General features: G+C 45.8%; 1 protein-coding gene across 1 annotated transcript in view; it reads right to left on the bottom strand.

Moving 5' to 3' along the window:
* LOC137436175 (contactin-1) overlaps window positions 1-15112 on the bottom strand; it is a 202195-nt gene that overhangs the window by 184447 nt on the left and 2636 nt on the right. Inside the window, exon 2 of the mRNA XM_078786860.1 lies at window positions 2405-2495. Within this exon, the coding sequence (XP_078642986.1) occupies window positions 2405-2453 (49 nt within the window). The 5' untranslated portion in view covers window positions 2454-2495. The remainder of the gene's footprint in view (window positions 1-2404; window positions 2496-15112) is intronic.

Here is a 15112-nt window from a genome sequence, read left to right as displayed (position 1 = left end):
TTCTGTCAAAGGTTTTGGAACGCGCTGTAGCCACTCAACTCAAACATCACCTCTCTGCCAATAACCTGTATGAAACATTCCAATCCGGATTCCGCTCCAACCACAGTACTGAAACTGCTCTCCTCAAAATCACCAACGACCTTCTCCTCTCCTCGGACGCTGGCAACCTCAACATTCTCATCCTCCTCGACCTCAGCGCCGCCTTTGACACCATCGATCACACCATCCTCCTCACCCGACTTGAAACCACCTTTAACATTACCGGCACTGCCCTCTCTTGGATTAAATCATACCTCTCTGACAGACGTCAGTTCATCTCCATCAATAACTGCAAATCCCCCACTGCTCCCCTCCCCCAAGGTGTCCCCCAAGGTTCAGTTCTTGGCCCCCTCCTCTTCATCCTTTACCTGTCCCCCCTCGGTCACTTAATCCGCCGTCATGGTCTCCAATTCCACTGCTTCGCCGATGACATCCAGCTTTTCATCTCCACCAAGTCCATCTCCACCGCGACCCACTCTATCCTGACAAACTGCATCACTGAAATAAAATCCTGGCTTCAAATCAACTTCCTCAAACTTAACTGTGATAAATCTGAAATAATCATCATTGGCCCAAAAACGCTCACCAAGTCCACCCATAACTTTGCCCTCAACATCGACGGTTTCCCAGTATCCACCTCCCCTCACATCCGGAATCTTGGCATCATCTTTGACCAAACCCTCTCCTTCGACAAATACACTAAACAGATCACAAAGACAGCCTTCTTTCACCTGAAAAACATCGCCCGTCTCCGTCCATCCCTCTCCTCCGTGGCTGCAGAAACCCTCATCCACGCCTTCATCACTTCCCGTCTGGACTACTGCAATAGCCTCCTTTATGGTTCACCCTCAACAATCACCAATAAACTCCAATACATTCAGAACTCCGCTGCCCGTCTACTCACCCATTCCCGGACCCGTGACCACATCACCCCCGTCCTTTACAAGCTTCACTGGCTCCCCATCTCCCAGAGAATCCAGTACAAAATCCTCCTCTTGACCTACAAAGCCCTCCATAACCTGGCCCCATCCTACCTGGCTGACCTCCTCTCCAGACACACTCCCACCCGCAACCTCCGCTCTGCTGGTACCAACCTCCTGACCCCCCCCATCCGGATCAAATTTAGATCGTGGGGGGACAGGGCCTTCTCCATCGCTGCTCCCACCCTCTGGAACTCGCTACCTCACACCATCAGAGACTCCTCCTCACTCACCACATTCAAAACATCACTCAAGACCCACCTGTTCAACACTGCATTCAACATTTAACCCACAGCATCTAACCCCTGACTATCTCCTCTCCTTCTCCCTCCTTTGTGCTTTGAATATTTCCCTATTGATTCTTCTTTTTTGCAATTGTTTTTATGTTTTGCTATGCATTATGTTTTGCACTCTGTCAAAGCGTCTTTGGGCTTCCTGAAAAGCGCTATATAAAATAAATGCATTATTATTATTATTATTATTATATATATATATATATATATGTGAAATAGGGCAGGCTATCTCTAAAAGTTGTGGACGGATGATTTTGATTAAATGTGATTCTGTATTGTGATTTTCTGGGCTTCTCTAGGGTACAAAACGTAAACTGTTCACCTGGTGGAGGTATGCTGTCTACTGAGTGCTGTTCTAGTTTCTGCTGTATCCCATTTGAGGAAACCTTTTATGCAAAGACATGTAAATTTTATCCATGTCCTTTTTTTGTAACATTACTAACGAACAATAAACTTCGCGTCACAACTTACACATACAGGTCATACTGTTTTAAATTCTTACTGTGTAATAGGTCTCGGTAAGATGGATTGATTGTACCATACTGAAGAATTGAAAAGCTTACACATTCTTGATAATCTAGAGTGCAAACAGCTCTGCTGTACTTTGCTTAAAATGTAACGTTATTAACGATGGGATTGGAAAAAAAGTGAAACTTCGCATGTCATCAACATCCCATGGGGCATATAGGGTGATAATGATGACATCATCAGGGAAGTAGTATTTCACCCACAGGGTGTTGATCATATATGCCAAGTTTCAATTTTTTTCGCTGAACTGTTTCGGAGATGTCAATTTTTAAAATTTAATCCAATATGGATGCCATATCATGTGACTTAGAATGTCAGAATGTTCTCCATACAAAATATTCTCCATAGGGAGTCTCTGCTGTGTTTAAGTTTTGCATCGATCGGACAAGCGGTTGCAGAAAAAATTAAAGCAAAAACATATGGACGTGGACACGGACACACGCACAGGACGGACGGACAGCCGGATGGACAATGCGAAAACGCAATGCCTTTGGCAACTCCGGCGGCAGAGGCATAAAAATGCAATACATAAAAATGAAATACATATATAGTTATATAATTTACCTATGAGGTACACTGCCAGAAACAGCAAGAAGATCAGGCTGAACCTCATAATGTCAGGTATGCTTCACCTTGTTCTTGTTCAAAGCGCCTCCTGAGGGGGCAAGAGTTGTGGATGGGGGGCGGGAGGGGGGGGGGGGACAGGATTAACAATAGCAATTTGTCAAATTAAGAGGTTACTTCTGCATTAGCTCCTTAGCATACAGATATATGAGTACAGTATACACTACTCACAATAAGTTATGGATATTGGCAGGTTCTTCGGTGTGGTTGATTTTGTGTATTAATTATGTTGAAAAAGGTTGTTGGTCCTAATTCTATGGTTATTAATGAGTGTGAAAAAACACAGCATTCTTGATTTCAATACCCTAACCCTAACCCCTATAAAAAACATAAACTCACTCCCACAATATCCCTAACTTATTGTGAGTAGTGTATATAAAAGGGTCAGTACAAAATAATTTCCTCGTAATTTATTTCTTACTAAATAAAATTCAAATTGCAATAAAAATTACAGGGAATGTGCATTTAGATGTGGCAAAGATGAAGGTATTTTTCCACATTGTGCAATGCACTTGAGTGAGCACATCAATCTGACTGGTCTTCTGGTGTTTCTGCGATTGCAGGCCGACCACTGCCTAGCTAGTCATCAATATCGGTTTCTCTGCTTTTGAAACACTTTTCCCAACATCTAACGGTGGATGCTCACATCATTAATATAGTCGCCGAACACATTCTTAAAATGCCTATGATTATCCACTGGAGGAACCTCTTCCACAAAAAGAAATCCAATAACTATTCTCTGCCTCATGCCCACATCCAGCCGAGTAGCCATTTTAAAGATGTGGTGTGATGTTGTCATGTGACCGATAACAAAGCCGCTCAAATTAAAATGGGTGGGAGATAAAAAAAACAAAAAAAAAACAACCCTTCTTTGTGATCTCACATAGCTTTCTCACGACGCTTTTTAAAATACTAGGGCATGCCCGTACTATATATATGCCCGTACTATATATCTATCTAAAATTATATCCCCCCCCTCTATTTACATGAAATGGTTTGGTCCATTCGCAACGCCAAAGCGAACGGCGAACGGCTTGCGAGTACAGTGACAATCCCCCCCCTCTATTTACATGAATGGTTTGGTCCATTCGCAACGACCACAGAACCCCCCCCCTCTATTTACATGCAATGGTTTGGTCCAAAGCGAACGGCTTCCGGAGTTTGGTAAAGAAATCGCCATCGCGTGCACAAACGCGCAGGAAAGCGAATGAATCGCAAATTCGTTTTTATTAGTTTTAAAACATAGTTTAACGCCAACATAGTTTGCAAACGTGAAATAAATGAATACGCTCTCAAATGTGCCATCCGAGGCAGAGTGTGTCCTCCACGTTCGGCACACGCGATCGTTCGCTGCTCTCTGATTGGTTGAATCGTTTTTTGGACATAGCTCGGTAAGTAATTGTCCGATTAATATGAAACCTTGAAAAGGCACATCCTCGGGTCCCCAGCAATATACCTGGCAAGTTAAAAGTATATCGGACCCGTGGTTGTCGAGAAACAGCGGTCACAGACAAACGTACAGACAGAGATTACTGGAATTATAGATAGATATACAAGAACGAGGCTCGTGTAAGAGCAACATTAATCACAAAAACAACAAACAGGCACATTAAACATATAATAAAGGGAGTGGGAGACAAGATGGGGAGAGAGAGGGAAGCACACAAGTACAACAGTAGAGAACAGGGACATCGGGAGATCTGTGGGAGGGAGAGGGCTTGGGGAGAGGAGGCATGGGAAAGGAGGAGGGGGGGGGGGGTGGGAGAGGTATAAAACACATGGACACTGGTAGGACTTCCAGGAAAGAAGACGGTATTTCAGGAAGGGGAGATAAGAGAAACCCATTCAGGGCCACACGTTGACTACGACCAGAGAGAAAGTCCGCAAGCCATGCGTGGAGATTTCCATGGATACCATAGGAGGAGAGTTTGGTGAGCAGAGCGGTGTGCCAGACCGTATCGAAGGCACGTGATATGTCAAGGGAGACAGCTCTGATTTCCTGTTTGGCATTGAGGACCTCCTTCCATTGTTGAGACAGCAGAAGCAGCATGCCCAGAGTAGAGTGACCTGGTCTGAAACCAAATTGAAATTGATGATCAGAGATCAAGTCATTGGAGAAGAGGAAGGATTTGATAATCGAAACAATGATGGATTCCATGACTTTGCTGATAATTGAGAGCATGCTGATTGGTCTGTCGTTGCAAGGATTTGTTTTTGCACCTTTTTTGTGCGAAGCAGTAATGTTGGCTGATTTCCAAGCTGATGGCAGATGACCTTGAGCAAAAGAGAGGGTGAAGAGAACAGAGAGGGTATGAAAGAGCAGTCGAGCAGAATTTCAGGACCCGTGGGTTGATGCCATCTGGTCCAGTTGCAGAATCAAAGTCGAGGTTTGATAGAAACTTCTCCACCTTGGCAGGAAGGACACAGAGTCCAGGAGCAGCTGGGTACGTCTGAGTACGGTGGGTACAGAGAGAGATGGGTTTGGGACACAAGATTTTGAGGCAAACACAGAATTGAGGCATTCAGCTTTTTCACGTGCGGAGTCGGCTGTGTAGCCGTTTGAAGTAAGGGAGGGGATGGAGGGGGAACAAACACCAGAAACAGATTCGACCAGACGCCACCAGGATTTGGAAGAGGGAGATAGGTTTGAGAGTTCAGTCTTGAGAGTAGAGAGATATTGTTTCCGGGCTCTCCTGAGGGTGGACACTCACTTGTTCCGGGCTTTATGAAAGGAAATGAGATTTCCTTCTGTTGGATTTGCTTTCCAGGAGGTGAAAGCAAGTTGTTTCAGGTCAACTGCCTCACCACAAGATTCCGTGTGCCATGGACGGGAAGGGCATCCGGCCGTAAAAAAACATTGCCTCAAAAAGAGAACCATGACAATTACAACTACATGTGGGCAGGGTACAGCCCGAAGTGGAGATCGGTTTCTGAGGTTTGGGACATGGAATGTAGGGACAATGACAGGGAGATCAGGAGAAGTGGTGGAAGTATTGGTCAGAAGAAGAGTGGACATATGTTGTGTGCAAGAGACGAGATGGAAGGGAAGTGGTGTGAGAATGGTGAAGGGTAGGCAGGGACAGAAATACAAGTTTGTGTGGCAAGGGTGCTTGGAGGGCGTGAATGGCGTCGGTGTCCTGTTTTCTGAGGAGTTTGTAGACAGTGTGGTGAGTGTGACTAGAGTGAGTGATAGGTTGATGATGGTGAAAATGATGATTGGAAAGCTCTTGGTGAACGTCATCTCGGGATATGCTCCGCAGGTTGGTCGGAGCGATGAAGAGAAGGACAAGTTCTGGTGTGCGATAGAGAAGCTGATGGAAAACGTGAAAGATGAGGAAGTTGTTGTGGTAGGAGGAGACCTAAATAGACATGTGGGAAGGAGTATGGATGGTTTTGACGGAGTTCATGGGGGTTACGGATATGGTGTGAGAAATGGAGAAGGTGAAAGGATTTTGGAGTTTGCTGATGGAGCTGATTTGTTGATTTGTAATACTCAGTTCCAGAAAGAGGATAATAAGCTTGTTACATACACGTCAGGTGGGTCGACGACAACCGTTGACTACCTGATGGTGCGTAGGCGAGATAGGGGGCACCTCCGAGACACAAAGGTGATCCCGGGGGAGGAGGCTGTTTCACAGCACCACTTGGTTGTCTGCGACGTAAGGGTGAAAGGTGCGAGGAGAGCTCGGCGGGTGAAGTACCAACCGAGAATGAAGGTGTGGAGGTTGAAAGAGGTGACAGTAAGGGAGGCATTAAAAGAGAGGCTGAGTAGGGTCGAGGATGATGTGGTTGAGCTTGAAAGTGGTTGGATGTCAATGAAAGCTTGTCTGTTGGGAGCCGTTGGTGAGGTATGTGGATGGACAAAAGGACCACCGAGGCACTCGGAAACATGGTGGTGGGATGATGAAGTTGGAAAGAGGATTGACGAGAAGAGGAAGAAGTTCAAGGAGTGGCAGAAGGCGAAGGGTACGGGAGCAGAAACAGCAGAGCATGAAAGTTATAAGGCAGCCAGGAAGGCTGCAAAGAAAGAGGTAGCAAAGGCGCAGGAGGCATGTAGGAAAATGTTTGGAGAATGCTTGGATTCGGAAGAGGGTCAGAAAGCAGTATTCAGGATTGCAAAGCAGATAGCGAAAGAGAGGTGTGATGTGATGGGGGTGAGCTGCTTGAAGGATGAAGTGGGACAAATCGTTGTCGACCCAGATGGAATTAAAGGAAGATGGAAAAGATATATGGAAATGCTGTTGAATACAGAGAATGAATGGGATGGCAACATCGAGAGTAACCCAGTTTTAGGACCGGCAGAGAAGATAACTGAGAAGGAAGTTGAGGAAGCGATAAAAGCAATGAAGGGTAGAAAAGCGGGAGGGCCGACGGGAGTTGTGGGAGATATGTTGAAGGCAGCAGGAAGTTGGGGTGTGAAGAGAATGACAGAGATCTGTAATCTGGTGGTGAAAGAAGGCCGCATTCCAGTGGATTGGGAACTGAGTACCCTCGTCCCTCTATACAAGGGGAAAGGTGACCCTCTGGAGTGTGGCTCGTACCGAGCGATAAAGTTATTGGAGCATGGAATGAAGGTATTGGAAAGGGTGTTGGAGAGGAGGATAAGGAAGAAAGTGAAGATCGACGAAATGCAGTTTGGATTTATGCCAGGAAGAGGAACGACAGACGCGCTTTTTATTGTGAGGCAGTTGCAGGAGAAGTACATGGAGAAGAGGAAGAAGTTGTTTCTTGGGTTTGTTGATCTGGAGAAAGCATTCGATCGGGTTCCACGCAAAGTATTGACATGGGCATTGAGGAAGTTAGGAGTGGAGGAATGGTTGATCAGAGTAGTGATGGCAATGTACAAAAGAGCGCGCACAGCTGGAAGGACGAAGGACGGGAACAGTGGTGAGTTTGAGGTGAAGGTGGTAGTGCATCAGGGGTCGGTACTAAGTCCACTACTATTTGTAGCTGCGATGGAGGTGCTGGCTCAGAACGTAAAGGAGGGTTTACCGTGGGAGTTGTTGTATGCAGATGATCTGGTGTTGATTGCGGAAAGTATGGATGGACTGAAGGAAAAGATGAACACGTGGAAGGAATGTATGGAGACAAAAGGTCTGAAGGTGAATATCGGAAAGACGAAGGTGATGGCAAGTGGTAAAGCATGTGGTGAGGTGGAAAGAACTGGGAAGTGGCCCTGTGCTGTGTGTAGGGAGGTTGTCAGAGTGAACTCCATTCAATGTACAATGTGCGCTGAGTGGGTTCATCAAAAATGTAGTGGTCTGAGAGGGTCATTAACCAGTGTAGCAGCTACATTCAAATGTAAGGTGTGCACAGAGGGAGCTGCAGATGGAGGAAATGTTGAGTTGGATCTTGGAGACGGCGTGAAGCTGGAAGGTGTGAAAACATTTTGCTACCTCGGAGACATGCTGAATGGAGAAGGTGCATCAGACTCGGCAACGGTTGCTCGAGTGAGTTGTGCATGGAAGAAGTTTCGGGAATTGAGTGGCGTGCTGATGATGAGGGGAGTGTCGTTGAAGCTGAAGGGAAAGGTGTATGCTGCATGTGTGAGAAGTGTTATGATTTATGGGAGCGAGACATGGGTAATGAACGTAGAGCAGCAACGAAGGTTGGAAAGGGTGGAAATGCGAATGGTTCGACGGATGTGCAGAGTATCGTTGAGAGAGAGGAAGACAAATGATGAATAGCGAAAGATGATGGGAATAGAGCCTGTGATTGATGCTGTGAAGAGGAACAGGTTGAGATGGTTTGGTCATGTGTTGAGGAAGGATGAAAGTGACTGGTTGAGAAGAGTGATGGAAATGAATGTAGAAGGAAGTAGAAGACGGGGAAGACCGAGAAAGACTTGGCTAAAGATGGTGGAAGAAGAAATGCGGGCAAGGGGGTTAACAAGGAGAGATGCAGAAAATAGGGCAAAATGGAGATGATTGTCATGGGGACCGCAAGGCTAACCCCTGCTCTAGCAGGGAAAATGGCCTTTAAAATGCATGTTGTTGTTGTTGTTGTATGGACGGGAGGAAGGGTATGACAACTGAAGACGAGATGGGATAAATCTGTGCATGAGAGAGAGCAGTTTACTTTGGAAGAATTTCCAGGATGAGTTGATGTCAGAGGTGGTAGAGATGGGAGACCAGTCCAGATGATTGATGGCTGATTGAAGACCGTGCCAGTTGGCCTGAGTGAAATGCCAGACTCGTCGACGCTGAGGAGGCTCTCTGAGAATTTTCAGAGAGATGTCCACTTTAACAAGCAAATGGTCAGATGAACCGATTGGAGGAGAAGAGCAGCAGACATTTGCAGGGAAGTTTTGTTTTTGTTTACCAACTGAAACAAAAAAAAGGCTTTGCTTTCGTACCGACTCTCATGTGCATACATATATGTACAGTATACAGTCGTGGCCAAAAATATTGGCCATCTTACACTTTTTTCAAATAATGCACCGTTTCTTCCAGAAAACTGTTGAAATTTGACATGGGGAAGGTGTACTTTTCATGTATCTGTACTTGTTTTTGTTTCTTATTTTTACAGACATGTTTACAGTTTTTTTAATGTAAATTTAAATTTACAGAATGATGCTTTCCAATGGTTCTGTGATTTTTCCTGGTGTAGCGGCTTCGATGTCCATCAACATGCCAAAGAAACATTTTCAGTGCCCATGTTAAAATTGCACACAGAGAAAAAAAACCCATATTAAGGAAGGGATTTTGGATGAAACCCCATTTTGGACGAAAAACCATCGAGGGAGAAAAAACCCATATTAAGGAAGGGATTTTGGATGAAACCCCATTTTGGACGAAAAACCATCGAGGGAGAAAAAACCCATATTAAGGAAGGGATTTTGGACGAAACCCCATTTTGGACGAAAAACCATCGAGGGAGAAAAAACCCATATTAAGGAAGAGATTTTGGACGAAAACCCATTTTGGACGAAAAACCATCGAGGGAGAAAAAAACCCATATTAAGGGAGGGGCAAGTTGCTCCTCCCTTGATTCGATATTTCTGTATTTCGTTCCTTGCACTTCCATTTCTGGTTCCTTGGGCTCAGTTGTGTGACTTTTTGGCTCCTCCGGTATCCTTCACGCTGTAGAAACCAAGGCCTATAGAATCATTGGTATCTCTTGCGATGAAGTTGATTCTGAGGGCCTTTCACTTACTCACCGCAGGCAGGTTGGTGGTCTTTCTGTCTTCTATCGACTCCTCTCCGGCCTTGCTCCCCCAGCTCTCTTCTCTCTGTGCTCTGATCCCCAAATAATCCTGCAGGTCGTACAAGATCTGCCAGCAACCGTCTTCTGGTGAAGCTGCCAAAATCAAGACTCTCTGCTCACCTTAATTCCCCTTTTCTCCCACCTCTGGCACAAACTCCCCCACTCTTGTAATCCCACTACTCCCTCCAGCTGTTTAAAACAGCTGTCCACCACCATTTCTTATCTTCCCCCATCCAAAACCTTGACCTTTTCCACCCCCGTTAATCCACTCCAAATCCACCTCCTTCAAATTCCGTTTTCTTTCTTGAAAGTCCCTGTAGTGTCCCTCTTGTTTATCCCATGTACCGCACCCCAGCCCTGACCCTTCCACTGATCTCAATCAAATCAATCAAACCTCAAATATAACCTACCGGTAATCAAATCAATGACATTAAGGATATTGATCTGAATCTTTACATCCTGATTCTGCAAAATGAGAAGAAAACGTGTACCAAACAACCATGAATAAAATTAAAATAAAAAATAATAATAAAATAAAATAAATAAATAAATAATAAATAAAATAAATAATAATATAATAATAATAATAATAATAATAATAATAATAAATAATAATAATAAATAATAAATAAATAAAAATAAAAAATAAAAAAAATAAAATAAAAAATAAAGGTTTGTTAAATTGTAAGGCTAATGGTTTTTTGACATCACCCAATTACCATCACACTGTGTGTATGTTGCCGAAACCCCGAGGATTGTATTTTTCAGAAATGAAAATGAGTACATGACATTTTTTGGGAAAATGAAGCTCGAATTCTATTGTCGAGATACCTGTGCAGTTTTTGTGCACCAAAAATTAACTTGTGCACCAAACATTTAAGTGATAATAAACTATTGGGAGATGGGGCCAAAACGAAAAATAGCATGATATCTCAAAACGTTGTGGACAGATTATGAAAAAAACTAGGTGGACGAGTTGGGCAGGTAACACGAACAAAGGCAATTCAATTTTGGTTAAGATCTGGCCTATCGGTGGGACACAAAACGTACACTGTTCGGCCTGGTAGTGGTATGCTCTCCACCGAGTGCTGTTGTAGTTAAACAAGCTGTCACATTGCATGGTTGTATGAGATGAAAGAGAATATTTATGGTATTCTTCAGCTCGTGTATATGTTAAAGAAACACTGGACAGAATGAGTTGAAAACTGATGATACTACTCGGGATGTGCTTGGGAAGGTTTTCGGCAGTTAAGAAAAACCATCGAGGGAGAAGGTTCAGGGTGGGGGGAGGACCCCAATTCTCTTTATGTCAATGTTTATATCATAGAGCACTACTCGGTGGGAGGAGGGACCGAGGACTTTAACGATATCCCTGTTGGTATCCCCGGGTGGCCTGATCATCCGTATATGTCTGGTTTGTACATAATGCCTGAAAATCCCACCACATGCTTGCTTGCAGGAAACCCAAGCACCGTATAACCACACTCATATGTGACCATCTGCAAATTGTGTATGAATCTACATAATACGTATGCATAGTCAGTCCGCACTTACTCACAAGAGCCTCGAGGGCCATATTAGCCTCATGTACATATATACAACACATGTACTGAGCTACATGAATGGGTCCCAGCTTCAGGTTTTCATTCTCGGTTGATGACCAAGTAAGTCAGTGGTCGTGTGTAACAAACTGTCACATCCACACCCCACCACACCTCGCCACGCCTATAACATAACATGCAAACAATGAAAAAGGATACACTACAAAAAGCATGTCAGACGTTGTGGCTGTAATGAAAGCCGATCACTTGTCATGCGAATAAGCTGAGTTATGCACAGAGGCCAAAGTAGATGACATGTGCGAGATTGAAGCACGAAAAGGCAGGTGCAGAAAACGCTCTATAATGAGCTCCTTTCATGGCTAATTTGCGTGACTATAACACACACACACACACACACACACACACACACACACACACACACACACACACACACACACACACACACACACACACACACACACACACACACACACACACACACACACACACACACACACACACACACACACACACACACACAGTAGGTGAGGTGCACGCATACTGTAAGATACAGAGGATTTGGCAGTTGTTCAAAGGTGCGACATCTGCTCTGTGCATCGTGAAAAAGTCCTGCCTCAGGCCAAATGAAGAGTGCGCAATTAGCGATGTCCGTCTCGCACAGAGAGGGGCGGGGCGACGCAATGGGACCCAGCAGACGAACAAGGGAGGGGTGCATGACGCCATTCCCTGAGGGAGGTGCTACCAATAGCACGAAGCTCCACCCCTTGGCACAATTATCGGAGCTTCTTTTAATGGCGTTGCTGTGTTCAAAATAAAACGCACATAATTCACACTGACTGCCACACAACTACCAAATTGTGTTTAAAATGGTGACCGCAGGCGAAAATTGACCAGCGAATGCAAATATTTTAAATAAGAGTACAATCCACAAACAAACCATTTGGATTCACTTGACGAACAAACCTCACCTCACAGAATGGTAAACAGCGGGATCCGTTTTCACGACACGAGTAAAAATAAAGCGTAATCCAAGCTGAACAATCTCCACACGGTGCCAAATTACACGGACAAACTGAATACGAGGTCAAGTTTACGATAGAAAAAAAAACATAGTATCGATATTACGTCATCAGCATGAATGATTCACCTCTTTAATGAGGTGCAAGCCCTGAAGAGCATCATGCAGACTGCCGGGGGAAACGTCAATCTGCGTCCGAGAAATCCTCACCTCATGTGCAGTGAATGAATCGTCACCTCCTCCACACGACGACGAATCCTCCTCACCTCATGTGCAGTGAATGAATCATCACCTCCTCCACACGACGACGAATCCTCCTCACCTCATGTGCAGTGAATGAATCATCACCTCCTCCACACGACGACGAATCCTCCTCACCTCATGTGCAGTGAATGAATCATCACCTCCTCCACACGACGACGAATCCTCCTCACCTCATGTGCAGTGAATGAATCGTCACCTCCTCCACACGACGACGAATCCTCCTCACCTCATGTGTCGTGAATGAATCATCACCTCGTCCACACGACGACGAATCCTCCTCACCTCATGTGTCGTCAATGAATCATCACCTCGTCCACACGACGACGAATCCTCCTCACCTCATGTGTCGTCAATGAATCCTCACCTCGTCCACACGACGACGAATCCTCCTCACCTCACGTGCAGTGAATGAATCCTCACCTCGTCCACACGACGACGAATCCTCCTCACCTCATGTGTCGTGAATGAATCATCACCTCGTCCACACGACGACGAATCCTACTCACCTCATGTGTCGTGAATGAATCATCACCTCGTCCACACGACGACGAATCCTCCTCACCTCATGTGTCGTGAATGAATCATCACCTCGTCCACACGACGACGAATCCTCCTCACCTCATGTGCAGTGAATGAATCCTCACCTCGTCCACACGACGACGAATCCTCCTCACCTCATGTGCAGTGAATGAATCGTCACCTCATCCACACGACGACGAATCCTCCTCACCTCATGTGCAGTGAATGAATCGTCACCTGGTCCACACGACGACGAATCCTCCTCGCATCATGTGTAGTGAATGAATCGTCACCTCATCCACATGACGACGAATCTTCCTCACCTCATGTGTCGTGAATGAATCATCACCTCGTCCACACGACGACGAATCCTCCTCACCTCATGTGCAGTGAATGAATCCTCCTCACCTCATGTGCAGTGAATGAATCGTCACCTCGTCCACACGACGACGAATCCTCCTCACCTCATGTGCAGTGAATGAATCGTCACCTGGTCCACACGACGACGAATCCTCCTCGCATCATGTGTAGTGAATGAATCGTCACCTCATCCACACGACGACGAATCCTCCTCACCACATGTGCAGTGAATGAATCCTCACCTCATGTGCAGTGAATGAATCCTCACATCGTCCACACGACGACGAATCCTCCTCACCTCATGTGCAGTGAATGAATCCTCACCTCGTCCACACGACGACGAATCCTCCTCACGTCATGTGTAGTGAATGAATCATCACCTCGTCCACACAACGACGAATCCTCCTCACCTCATGTGCAGTGAATGAATCGTCACCTGGTCCACACGACGACGAATCCTCCTCGCATCATGTGTAGTGAATGAATCGTCACCTCATCCACATGACGACGAATCCTCCTCACCTCATGTGCAGTGAATGAATCCTCACCTCATGTGCAGTGAATGAATCCTCACATCGTCCACACGACGACGAATCCTCCTCACCTCATGTGCAGTGAATGAATCATCACCTTGTCCACACAACGACGAATCCTCCTCACGTCATGTGTAGTGAATGAATCATCACCTCGTCCACACAACGATGAATCCTCCTCACCTCACGTGTAGTGAATGAATCGTCACCTCGTCCACACGACGACGAATCCTCCTCACCTCATGTGCAGTGAATGAATCATCACCTCGTCCACATGACGACGAATCCTCCTCACCTCATGTGCAGTGAATGAATCGTCACCCCGTCCACACGACGACGAATTCTCCTCACCTCATGTGCAGTGAATGAATCATCACCTCGTCTACACTACGAATCCTCACCTCATGTGTAGTGAATGAATCGTCACATCGTCCACACGACGACGAATCCTCACCTCATGTGCAGTGAATGAATCGTCACCTCGTCCACACGACGACAAATCCTCCTCACCTCATGTGCAGTGAATGAATCATCACCTCGTCCACACGACGAATCCTCACCTCATGTTCAGTGAATGAATCGTCACCTCGTCCACACGATGACGAATCCTCCTCACCTCATGTGCAGTGAATGAATCATCACCTCGTCCACACGACGAATCCTCCTCACCTCATGTGCAGTGAATGAATCGTCACCTCGTCCACACGACGAATCCTCCTCACCTCATGTGCAGTGAATGAATCATCACCTCGTCCACACGACGAATTCTCCTCACCTTATGTGCAGTGAATGAATCGTCACCTCGTCCACACGACGACGAATCCTCCTCACCTCATGTGGGGTGAATGAATCGTCACCTCGTCCACACGACGAATCCTCACCTCATATGCAGTGAATGAATCGTCAACTCGTCCACACGACGAATCCTCCTCACCTCATGTGCAGTGAATGAATCGTCACCTCGTCCACACGACGACGAATCCTCACCTCATGTGCAGTGAATGAATCGTCACCCCGTCCACACGACGAATCCTCCTCACCTCATGTGCAGTGAATGAATCGTCATCTCGTCCACACGACGACGAATCCTCCTCACCTCATGTGCAGTGAATGAATCATCACCTCGTCCACATGACGAATCCTCCTCACCTCATGTGTAGTGAATGAATCGCCACCTCGTCCACAC

Source organism: Myxine glutinosa, chromosome 11, assembly GCF_964187855.1.
Source record: "Myxine glutinosa chromosome 11, kmMyxGlut1.1, whole genome shotgun sequence".
Classification (NCBI taxonomy): Eukaryota; Metazoa; Chordata; class Myxini; order Myxiniformes; family Myxinidae; genus Myxine; species Myxine glutinosa.
The sequence above is the reverse complement of the archived record's forward strand: the minus strand, read 5'-3'. Positions and strand labels throughout refer to the sequence as shown.